The sequence below is a fragment of the Hippocampus comes genome, unplaced genomic scaffold (assembly GCF_001891065.2).
Source record: "Hippocampus comes isolate QL1 unplaced genomic scaffold, H_comes_QL1_v1.1 scaffold463, whole genome shotgun sequence".
Classification (NCBI taxonomy): domain Eukaryota; kingdom Metazoa; phylum Chordata; class Actinopteri; order Syngnathiformes; family Syngnathidae; genus Hippocampus; species Hippocampus comes.
In genome coordinates this window covers 411,827-422,456 of record NW_017806181.1, presented here as the reverse complement: position 1 = coordinate 422,456, position 10,630 = coordinate 411,827, and the positions used below count along the sequence as shown (strand labels likewise).

General features: G+C 53.3%; 2 protein-coding genes across 3 annotated transcripts in view; one reads left to right on the top strand and one right to left on the bottom strand.

The window, feature by feature from the left end:
* The window catches only part of med16 (mediator complex subunit 16), an 8,427-nt gene extending 4,032 nt beyond the window's left edge, over positions 1-4,395 (bottom strand). The window contains exons 1-8 of one of the 2 annotated variants that reach the window (XM_019855846.1): positions 4,069-4,395; positions 3,222-3,379; positions 3,021-3,128; positions 2,408-2,577; positions 2,056-2,337; positions 1,851-2,000; positions 271-376; positions 17-196 (exon numbers count right to left, since the gene is read on the bottom strand). In XM_019855846.1, the coding sequence (XP_019711405.1) occupies positions 17-196; positions 271-376; positions 1,851-2,000; positions 2,056-2,337; positions 2,408-2,577; positions 3,021-3,128; positions 3,222-3,363 (1,138 nt within the window). In that variant the 5' untranslated portion in view covers positions 3,364-3,379; positions 4,069-4,395. The remainder of the gene's footprint in view (positions 1-16; positions 197-270; positions 377-1,850; positions 2,001-2,055; positions 2,338-2,407; positions 2,578-3,020; positions 3,129-3,221; positions 3,380-4,068) is intronic. The other variant, XM_019855847.1, reaches the window with a different exon arrangement.
* Positions 4,396-5,851: 1,456 nt separating this feature from the next.
* Positions 5,852-10,630, top strand: part of tmem259 (transmembrane protein 259) — a 9,160-nt gene continuing 4,381 nt past the window's right edge. The window contains exons 1-9 of the mRNA XM_019855851.1: positions 5,852-6,198; positions 6,479-6,557; positions 7,028-7,263; positions 7,681-7,971; positions 8,419-8,728; positions 8,796-8,918; positions 9,015-9,115; positions 9,595-9,652; positions 10,153-10,236. Of these exons, the coding sequence (XP_019711410.1) occupies positions 7,045-7,263; positions 7,681-7,971; positions 8,419-8,728; positions 8,796-8,918; positions 9,015-9,115; positions 9,595-9,652; positions 10,153-10,236 (1,186 nt within the window). The 5' untranslated portion in view covers positions 5,852-6,198; positions 6,479-6,557; positions 7,028-7,044. The remainder of the gene's footprint in view (positions 6,199-6,478; positions 6,558-7,027; positions 7,264-7,680; positions 7,972-8,418; positions 8,729-8,795; positions 8,919-9,014; positions 9,116-9,594; positions 9,653-10,152; positions 10,237-10,630) is intronic.

Genomic DNA, 10,630 nt, shown 5'->3' with positions numbered 1-10,630 from the left:
CGGTGGCGGAGGCGCCGCCGCCGACGGGGGCCCGCCTTACCCAGTCCGGGGCAGAACTTGGTGTCCGACGCCACCTTCAGGTCAGTGTTGGAGATGGAGATGGGCAGTTTGGGAAGGGCGACGGCCGACACCCTCTCCAGGTCGCCGGTGGTGGTCAGGATCCTCCACTTCAAGATGGTGGGTTGCTTCTCGCCCACTGGGAGGTCAAAAGTCAAAAGGCCACGTCGAGGCCCGGATCGAAGGCGCCGGCCACGTGCGTTCGGGACTCACCGACGGGCGATCGGTGCTGGAAGATGTTGTTGACGGGGAGCCCCTCCTTCCGCAGCGACCAGCACTCCACGATGCTCCCGCTCTGGTTCGACGCGCACAGCAGAACCTGAAGCGCACGCAACCAATCAACGGCGGACGCGCGGCACCGAACCTCGAAGGAGAAAGACGGGAGGGGCTCCGGGCTCAACCTTGACCTTTTGCCACTTGAGAAAATGGCGCCAAAGCCAACCCGGTGGAGTTCTGGGGGGAAAGTGCAAGGTTGCGCTTTTGGGTGGGGGGGGGTGAGGGAGGCTTTGCGCCCAAAGCTCGGAGCCACCACTCCAACGCCGCTATGGCTGCATGCGCCCCTCTCCGTGAGCACGCCGTTGATTTTTGTCGCGGTCTCGCACTGGTAAGTAAAAGGAATCCCGCCCGCGGGACCGTTTCATTCGCTACGTCCGAGGGGTCCGGCCGCGCTCGGCCTTCCCGCGGCCGTTCCGATTTGAAGTCTTCCGCACGTGGCTCCCGTGCCGGACCGGCGAAGACCGACCGCCTAACGGTGCCTTTGCCTTTTCCGAATTGAACATTTTCTTCAGCGGCCGGCAAAGCCGAGGCCGAAGTTCAAACTTCGGCGGCGAACTCTGCGAGCCGGTCGCGGCACGGAGGCGAGACTCCCCGACGCGAAGCTTTTTCAAATGGCGAACCCGGCGGTCGAGGGCACTGCCGCGCCCGGCGAGTTGCCACGCCGATCGCCGGTCCCATCGGCGCCGCTCGTCTGCCCTCCTCGACGTCAAACCGATGGATTCACTGGAAGGCCGGCACCGGTGAATCGTGGGACAAACTCGGATTCCGACAAGTGTTCCTTTGATGAATCCAAGCCAACAATCGGACTAAAAAGTATTTGCCATTCAAGTGGATTCCAAGGGCAACCAAATCATCAATTGTGAATTCGACGATGAGCGTCGTCTCTCGGGCGATGAAACAAAAGCAAACGAAGCACGACGAAGCAAAACGCCGCCAGAGGGCTGCGCTCGGCAAAACCTGAAAGCCTCCGCTCAATTTCTGATGGCGCTTCCGTTCCGACGTGACGCGCACTTGCGCGACATTCCCGCTGCGGCTGCAAACAACATTGCGTTTTCGTTCCTCGATGAAGGTGACTCGTTTTTTTTTCCTTCCCAAACTTCATTCGGATGCAGTTGCAACTTCCTGGCTTGGTCCGCCAGAAAAAGGGCCAACATCTGAACGGTCACTTTTCCCAGTAAACGTACGTGGTCGGAAATGTCCCGTTTGGATCAACAAAGACGATCCGTCCGCTTTCATGAAGGACGAGCGAAGCGGCGCAGCGTCTCGATACCGCCGAGAGGCCGAAAAGCCAAGATTTGGACAATCCCAAACGAAACAACGGTTCAACGCCGCGAAACGATTCTCAACGTCGTCGCCGCCGAATCCGAGACGAATGAAATGAGCGGCCGTATTCGCGGGCGCCCACCCGGCCCCGCCTTTTCCTATCGCGCGGCGTAATTGCCGCGGGCCGGAAGAGAGAAAAACGGAGGAAAAAAGGGCGAGCGAAAGACGCCCGCGGAGTCGGCACGCCCGGGTACCTGCTCGGAGTTCTCTCTGGTCAGGAACTTGAGGTGCGTGACGGCGGGGTACTTGTCCCGCCTCAGCGGGTCCGTCGTGCAGCGCAGGAACAAGGAGGGCAGCAGCTCGGTGTCGATGCGGCACTTCTCGCTCACCACGCTCACCACCACCTGAACACGCGCGCGTCAGCTGCCGAACGCGCGGGGGCGGCCGCGGGCGACGCACCTTGTAAAACTGGACGGGCGAAGAGCTGCTGCCGTCGGTGGCGGCGACCACGATGTTGCCGCCTCCCGTGAAGGCGATGTCGGCCAGCGCCACGCGCCCTCGCAGGCGACACAGACACTCGCTGGCCGTCAGCAGGGCGCCGCCGGGTTTGAGCAGCGACACGGTGACCAGGCCGCTCACCGTCACCGCCAGCCAGCCCTCCATCGGCTTCCCGCCAAACAGCGTCAAAGACGGCGAGAACTTGACCCGGGAGAACTTCTCGCCAAAGTTTGTCGAGCCCGACTGCAAACAAACGGGCCGCGCTTGATTCGCGGCGGCGGCGGCGACGACGGCGGCGAGGTGAGGCAGATACCATCTCCACGTGCAGAGCCAGTTTGACGCCGTTGTGCAACCAACTCAGCGCCACGATGGGATCTCCCTCCACAGAACTGCTCAGAACACTTTGCCAGCTGTTGACCAGGTGCTCCGACATGGACCAGCACTTGATGTGGCCGTCGCCGTCCGCCGACAGCAGCCTGGAGCCTGGCGAGCCGACCGAGAGCTGTTCAAACGGGCGCGGCCGCCTTTTGGATGTTCTCGCCAATCGGCCCGGTGTTACTTGCACCCAAATTTGAAGGTGCTTTTGGACCCAATTTTCTTTGTTTAAAAAAAAAAAACCACCACAGCGCAACGCTCCCTTTCCCCGGAGCCCATCATTCAATTTGGGGAAATTCTTGCTGGGTTGTGCTAAGTCAGGATGAAGCAGACCTTCCAAGCGGTGACCGTCAGCGTTCGGAAATCTCGCGGCACTGCAAATTCTCCCGATTGAAAAGTCCCCCGGGGATTTGCAGTGGTCGTTTTGGGGAATTATTTACGTTTAGGACCCCCCCCTCCGAGTCAAAATGACCAATCATCCGACCGCGCTCAGCTTTTGGACAGGAAACGCGTTGCCGCAAATGACTCGCCGCCGTTGTTTGTCGCCTGACCTGACTGGTCCCACTCCAGACAGGAAATGACCTCGGCGTGGCCGGAGCTGATGGAGTACACGTCCCAGGGATGCTCCGTGTCCATGATGTGGATCATGTGACTGACATCTGCGACACGTCAACCGATCAGAAGAAGACCGGCAAACGCCCAAAGACAGACGGGCGAACGCGCCGACGGCTTTGGAGGAAGAACGCGCATACCCGGCTCGCCGTTGTCGTCGTTCTTCAGGTCGGTGGTGAAGGCCACCAGGTTTCTGCAGGACCAGGAGCAGACCAGGGGGATGGAGGGGCAGTGGGTGCTTTTGGGGCGCCTCTCCCAGTCGCACACGTACGCCAACTCCATGCTCGGAGCCTCTCCCCTGCGACGGCAGCGACAAGCGAGACGTCAAAGATGTTTGCTCCGATTCCATTTGCGCTCCCACGCACGCCGACACGCGCAAATCAGCAAATCACATCCGCGCGCCACCCGAGCTGGGCTCTCGGTTGCCCTGCGACGACCCCTGATTTGAAGCGTCCAGTCATCAAGCAATTATTTCTTGGACGAATACGCCAATTCTCAACCCTTATTAAGCCAAGGCGCGCCTTTTCCATTTGAAAAATCTCACGGCGCGCCACCAAAGAATCTCACAAAAAGCGGATAGGCGCCAATGATGTACTTTCCGCCATCTGAAACAAGTGCATTGACTCGTTCTCTCTGTCACTAAAAATCGCCGGCAAACAACTACGTTATTTGTGACATCGAAATCATTTCTGACCAATGAAGGGAAATTCGATCATTTCCCGCGAAAGCGATCACTCGCGCCATCTCTGCCCTTCGCGTTTTCTACCGCACCCCCGCAAGTATTCCTTCGTGGGAACACAAAGACATCTGGTCCCAAAGTCGAAGACTCCAAAAGCTCTTGATCAAATAAAATCGACAATCAATGTTCTGATTAACAAGGCGCAGCGGATGAAATAAGGCGTCGGGTCTACTTACTGACGGGCGAATTTAGGAAGCATGAAAAAGCAGAAGACGCCCAAGAGCAGCTCATTCATTCTGTCAACTTACTTCGATTCCAGCGGCGTCGGCGTCCTTCACGAGAACCAAAACACGTCTCCCTCCCTTTGGACAATTAGCCGGTGAATAAACGAACGTTATTCAACTCGACGGCCACAATTTGTTACATTGCCAAAGACAACGCGGAACAAATCCATTTTAGCCTTGTGGCCACCGATTTGGAGCTCGCAGCGCGAACAAAGTGCTCAGGACCCCAAAGGCCACATTGACGGCCTTTGATTCGCCTGAATGGATTTGCAATTGATTGACGGATTACGGCGCACAAGCGAATTCTGTTATTGATATGAACCCAGGAAAATATACATGTAATATACATAGAAATTTACATCGCATCTAACCTATAGATTAGAATAAGGACGGATATTGTGGAATTACAAAAACATACATTATTTAGTTTAGATTAAACACGTTTTATAACATTTTACAAGTGAAATGATAAAACCCGTGAATTATGCCTGAAAGAGGATTTAAGAGAAAATATACATGTAATATACATAGAAATTTACATCACATCATTCTAACCTATAGATTAGAAGAAGGACGGATATTGTGGAATGACAAAAACATACATTGTTTAGTTTAGATTAAACACGTTTTATAACATTTTACAAGTGAAATGATAAAACCCGTGAATTATGCCTGAAAGAGGACGTAAGAGTGGCGAAAAGTCCCATTCGCTCTTTCCAAGTGAATCTCACCCATAGACGTACATTCGTCAACGCCGTGAGAAGCTGCTCTGACGTCAACCCCATTGCCATATTGGATGTGGAAAAATGGAGCGTCGGAGAAGATGGCGAATATCAAACAAGACGACGACGAGATGCCTCATCAATATGCTGCTTGGAGATGCATCCGCGGCTTTGCATCCGAAGCCAGATTTCATGACCAAGAACGTAAAATGTCTTTGGTTGTGACGGCAGAATTTGCTGCCTTTGTGCCTGATACTTGAATGAGCTTTCAGGTCAGAGCGAGGCGTTTCAAAAAGCAGGTGAATTTGAAGGCCCCGCCCACATGTAGGAGACGTGTGATCAGGTCCGAACTGATCAGGCATGCAAAACTATGACGCTTTTATTTTGTAACCTTTATTCATCCAGGTAAGGCAACAGAGAGAAGATTCTGCTTGGGGCCGCGATGGCCATTGCGGGCCCGGAAATGCCCTGGCCGTTCGGGAAAATGAACAGCAAGCATTTCGAGAAATTCCCAATGGCCACCCCGCTTCTGGGTGACATGACATCATAACATAATAATAAGGTGAAAGAAGTGATTTATCTGGCCAACCATTACATGACTACGTTTAAAAGGGACATTGATGTTCAAGACCTCCTCTGGGTCTGCTCATACTTTCGGACAGTATTTGTCAGTATATTTCTTTACAAAGATTTCTCTTTAAAGTAGAAACATTTTCTTTTCAATTTGTTAGGAAGTATGTTTTTGAAGATGCTTTTTCATCACTAATTTGTTCATAATTAGGTCTTTTTTTTCTTTATAAGTGCAGGTATGGGAATCAGAAACCTATATTTTCATACTTTCACATTGATGCTATGTGCTATATTAAACTTTTAAATGACTCGCATAAACGAAAAAGCTCCGGAAACTGTAAACATTTGTCCAACTTTCAATGTATTTGAATTCACATGAAAGCCTTGGCATGGTTGTTGATGTTTTCTATGTTGTGCATACTGTTATTTCATGTTTCGAATATGTTACTTTGATGAACACAGAATGCAGGTCTGTACCTGCTTTTGCTCAAATAAAGCTTGAGAGAGAGAGAGAGCGAGAGAGAGCGAGTGCGTTACTTCCGGTTATTCCCGTAGTTCCGAACTGTAGCTTTAGCCGTCAGTTGAGTTCGTCGTTCCGAATTTGTTGGAATTTAAGCGTCTCCAATGCGGTTCGGGTGTTTCCTATCACCCGCGGCAGCACCTCGGTAGTTTGTTCGCGAAGCGGACTTGCTCGACTTGTTTCCGTCGCTGCGTGGAGCTAACAACGGCTAAGCTAAAATAAGCTAAGCGTGCTAGCCAACTGGCCTGCGTTTGACGGAACCGCTCGCCCGTTTCAGTCTTTTGGTGAAAACATCGAGAAGAAATCTCAAGCATGGAATCCAACGGGAGCTGTCGCTAACAGGTGGGTGGCCGCGGAGACTTGGTGGGACGTCGTCGTCGTCGTCGTTGTTTTTGTTTGGAGGACCCAGCCCGAAGAAGAGACAAGATCCAGGCCCCAACCGGTTCCAGCATACTCTGATCAGATTCGAACCCAAAGTTCGCACGAGAACAAACACGAGCAGGTGTCATGTGATTAGTTTGCATCGGTCATCAAAAGAACGTCTGACTTGAGACCGTCTGACAACACTGCGGCAATTGTTGTGATCAGTTGTCGTACTCGTGCTGCCCTGTCTCTGTTATAGACCGAAGACGACGAGAAGAGTGGAACTTGAAGCCATGCCAACCTAGAATCAGCCTCCGCAGTACCCCCCCCCCCCCCCCCCCCCCCTCCCCCCTTGAGGGACCCTGTCCGCATATATGGACACTTCACAGGCTTTTTTTTCCCCCTCCTCCTCCTCCTCCTCATCTTCTCCTCCCTGCTGCATCACGATGCATCGCTTGCCATCCAAGCGCTATCAGTGAGCTTAATTTGTTGATCCTGTAGTTCATGAGCTGTAAAGTAAACTATTATTGCTTAATGATCGCGACGACATGTCAGCATTGTTTAATAGAGACATATGACAGGCACTGGCTAATGCTCTCTGCTAATACAGTACACATCTTTATTTTCATGTTGATGTAAATAAACACACAGAGTTCCAAGTCCCTCTTTAATTAGCCAGCCAGAAGAACAGTTCACTTGACAAATGTTTTTAGAAGGTGATTTTCCCTCAGTTTAAAACTTAATTGCACACTCGTTAGACTTGGATCCTGTCAGCCTCCGCAGTACCCCCCCCCCCTCCACGCCCCCTTCCCCCGTTGAGAGACCATGTCTGAGAACCAGCCCAACAACAATGTCCCACCAAACAACAACAACAACAACAACATGGGGCCCAACAGGATCCGGAACCCCAACATCAACCAGAACCCTCTCATCAACGTTCGAGACCGCCTCTTCCACGCGCTCTTTTTCAAGATGGCTGTCACTTATGCCCGCCTCTTCCCGCCATCGTTCAGGAGGGTCTTTGAGTTCTTCGTGCTGCTCAAGGTGCTTCTCGTCGTCTCCTTGTGCATGAAAACAAACATTTGGCAGCTCGTGACCACGTTGACGCGTACTCGAGCGAGACACGGAAGCGTCGTTTGCTCCCGGCGGACCTGGCGGGAGCCTCCCGTTGGTGTACGATTGTGTGCGGGAATGTGAGACTCGGCGAAGGGCTCGGGCCACCGTGTGGTGCGCCATGTAGGCGGACGCCTTTTGGCATTTACTTGGTATGACCGTAGACCGTTGTTCTCAAAAGCCCGCGGGAGCCGCCGCCACCGCGCCCTCCCGCGGCGTCTCCGGGCTCTGAAGCGACTCCGTTTGAAACCTCAGCGTGTCTTCCGGCCGCCATTTGGGACGGACAAAGTGTCCTCGGCAGCGACGGAAGCCGTTGTTCTTCTGAATGTGTGTGCTGGTGCTTATCAGGCGCTCTTCGTCCTCTTCATCCTGGCCTACATCCACATCGCCTTCTCTCGCTCGCCCATCAACTGTCTGGAGGGCGTGAGGGAGCGCTGGCCTCGCGACGGCATCCTGCGCGTGGAGATCCAGAGGAACTCCAGCCGGCCGCCCGTCTTCCTGCAGTTCTACGACTTGCAGGAGGGCGGCGGAGGAGGAGGGGGACCCGTCGCCGGGCTCAGTCTGGCAGCGCTGCAAGAGGAAGACGAGGACGAAGACGAAGAGATGGCGCTGGACACGTTTGACAACAGCTCAGTGCAGGTGAGGAGAAGGCCAAGGGCTTATCCGCTGGACGCTTGAAGCCCGCCGGCCGCAGACTGCAGGGTAGCTTGGGCCGCGCCGGGAGAGCCAAAACGGGCCGGACTGATTTGGACCCTCGTTCATCGGACCATATTCGGTCTTGTCGCGTTCAAATCATTGGCAAAGTTGCAGATGTTTGCCGATTGTTTTTCTCTTCGTGTGCCCAAGAAAATGTAAAAGGAGCTGTACTACTTTGTATTTATATCTCTATATGCTGTATATATAGAGAGAGAGAGACAGAGAAAGCAAAGAAGAAATGATTTTATGCATTATATAGTTTTACAATCAATGGGCCAATTAATCAGGAATCGTTTGGGGGCTGTGGGGGGGAAAATATATCTGATCCAGCCTCAGCCCCACTAAACATACGCAGGCTTACATGTGATCCCAAAAATGTCCCGCCGACAGTTTGAACTGGACACGGAGCCCCATCGGAAGCTGCCTGCCATCGGACAAGCGGGAGCGGGTGAGGGTGCGGCGGGAGGCGGGGCCAACGACAGCCGGGACCTTTCCTTCAGTCACATCGCTAAAGGTAGGCGGCGGTGGCGCAACGGGCCGCCGCGGCCCCCCGCCGCTCGTCGTGACGCTCGCCGCTTTCATTTTGCAGCCTGGCCTCAGGAGGAGTACATGGTGGAATATTCTCTGGAGTACGGCTTCCTGCGTCTGTCTCAGAGCACGCGGCAGAGACTCAACATCCCCGTCATGGTCGTCACCCTGGGTAAGACGTCGTCCGCGGACAGCCCCGCCGGCAGCGGCCTGAGGCGCCACGCCATTTTGCCTTTCAGATCCCACCAAGGACGAGTGTTTTGGCGACGGCTTCAGTCGCTTCCTGCTGGACGAGTTTTTAGGCTACGACGACATTCTGATGTCCAGCGTCAAAGCGCTCGCGGAGAACGAGGAGAACAAAGGTGACGCGACGGAAGACGGACTCTGCCGCGGGACGTCGAGATCACGTCACCGCTCACGACGATGATGATGATGATGCGCTGTGTGCTTGTGCCAAGGTTTCCTCAGGAACGTGGTCTCCGGAGAGCATTACCGCTTTGTCAGCATGTGGATGGCCAGAACCTCCTACCTGGCCGCATTTGTCATCATGGTCATCTTCGTAAGCCCTTCCGTACCGGCGCGCCCGTTTCGCGAGTCCGCGGCGGTCCATTGTAGTCCGTGGCGGTCCGTCCTCGGCCATGGACTAGGATTTCATTCTTTTAGTCATTGCGCTCCATCGTAGACCGTGGCGGTCTATCCAATCCATGCCAGGCCATCTCAGTTTTTCCTAATTGTTGCCAGTCCATGGCAAGCCATCCTAGTTCATCCCAGTCATCTCCATGAGATTTTTAAATTCTGTTTGTTTGTTTGTTTGTTTTTTTGCAGAAGGTTGATGAAAGTTTGTTTTGAACGTCCTAAAAAAAAAAAAGAACTGAAAAACAGTTGACTAGACAATTGAAAATGCATGCCTTGTACTCACTAGATTTTTATATATTTTTTTTAAATGACTTTTGGTCCCAAGTCTCGCATGGGTGAGCCCCAAGATGGCTTTGCTGAGTGGCGTGGGAGTCCACAGTCGACGTTTGTGCTGTTTTTCAGACGCTGTCGGTGTCCATGCTGCTCAGGTATTCTCACCACCAGATCTTCGTCTTCATTGGTGAGAAATACAACGGCATTGAAGCGCGCACGCACAGTGCAGTTATTGAGCGAATACGGATGTGCCTTGAGATAGGAGCTGAATTGATGTTGCGCCCATGCGGGTGACGCAAAACGTGACATCTCAAGCGTCTTTCCCCATTGAATTGCCTGGAAATGCCTTTAGACCGTTTGTGTGATTTTCATCAGGAACACAAACAATAATAATATGAGTCCCTCCCCCTTTTTGGGGCGAGGGGGGGTAGAAGACAAAGAACGCATTGTCATCCTCCCAAAAACAATAGCCAAAGTCGTTTGTTTCCGGGGTCCGAGTGAGGGTCGGGGTCCCCAAAAAGTGTGGGTCGGGTCGCTCGTATCTCAAGGCAAAATGCAGTTTCAAACGCAACAAAGTAGCGAGTCGACAGCTCTCAGTCTGAAGCAGCGCAGCGGTCAATGCAAAGTGATGGTTTTTGTCGGGGTGTTTTGTTTTTCTCTCTCTGTTTGTCGCCCGGCCCATCTCAGTGGACCTCCTTCAGATGTTGGAGATGAACATGACCATCGCCTTTCCGGCCGCCCCCCTGCTCACGGTTATCCTCGCCCTCGTCGGTGAGTTGACTCGCCGTCGTCCTCTGACCTAAAGTCACTCGGCCTTCACCCAAAGAGTAGCGCGGCGGGACTGGCGGTTTGCAGGACCCCCCACACCCCAATCTAAGAAAAAACTCCCGCACACTTGAAAGGCATCGCAACTTGTTGCACCACTTGCGAGGACCTTTTGAAGGTGGTTGACCTTTGGCGTCTGCGGGCGCGTTTCTGCCGTTAAGAGTTCAAGCCGGCTGGCTTCAAGCGCTTAGTCCGTCACCCCGGGTCGAGGTCTCCCGTTCAACAGACACCAGCGGAATTCAACTTCCAAATATTCCGCCCAACCGCATCGTGACAAAAAGTCCACAAGCTTGACGAAGATACAATGAAGCGTGATGGAAAGGGGCGACGCGCCGATAAT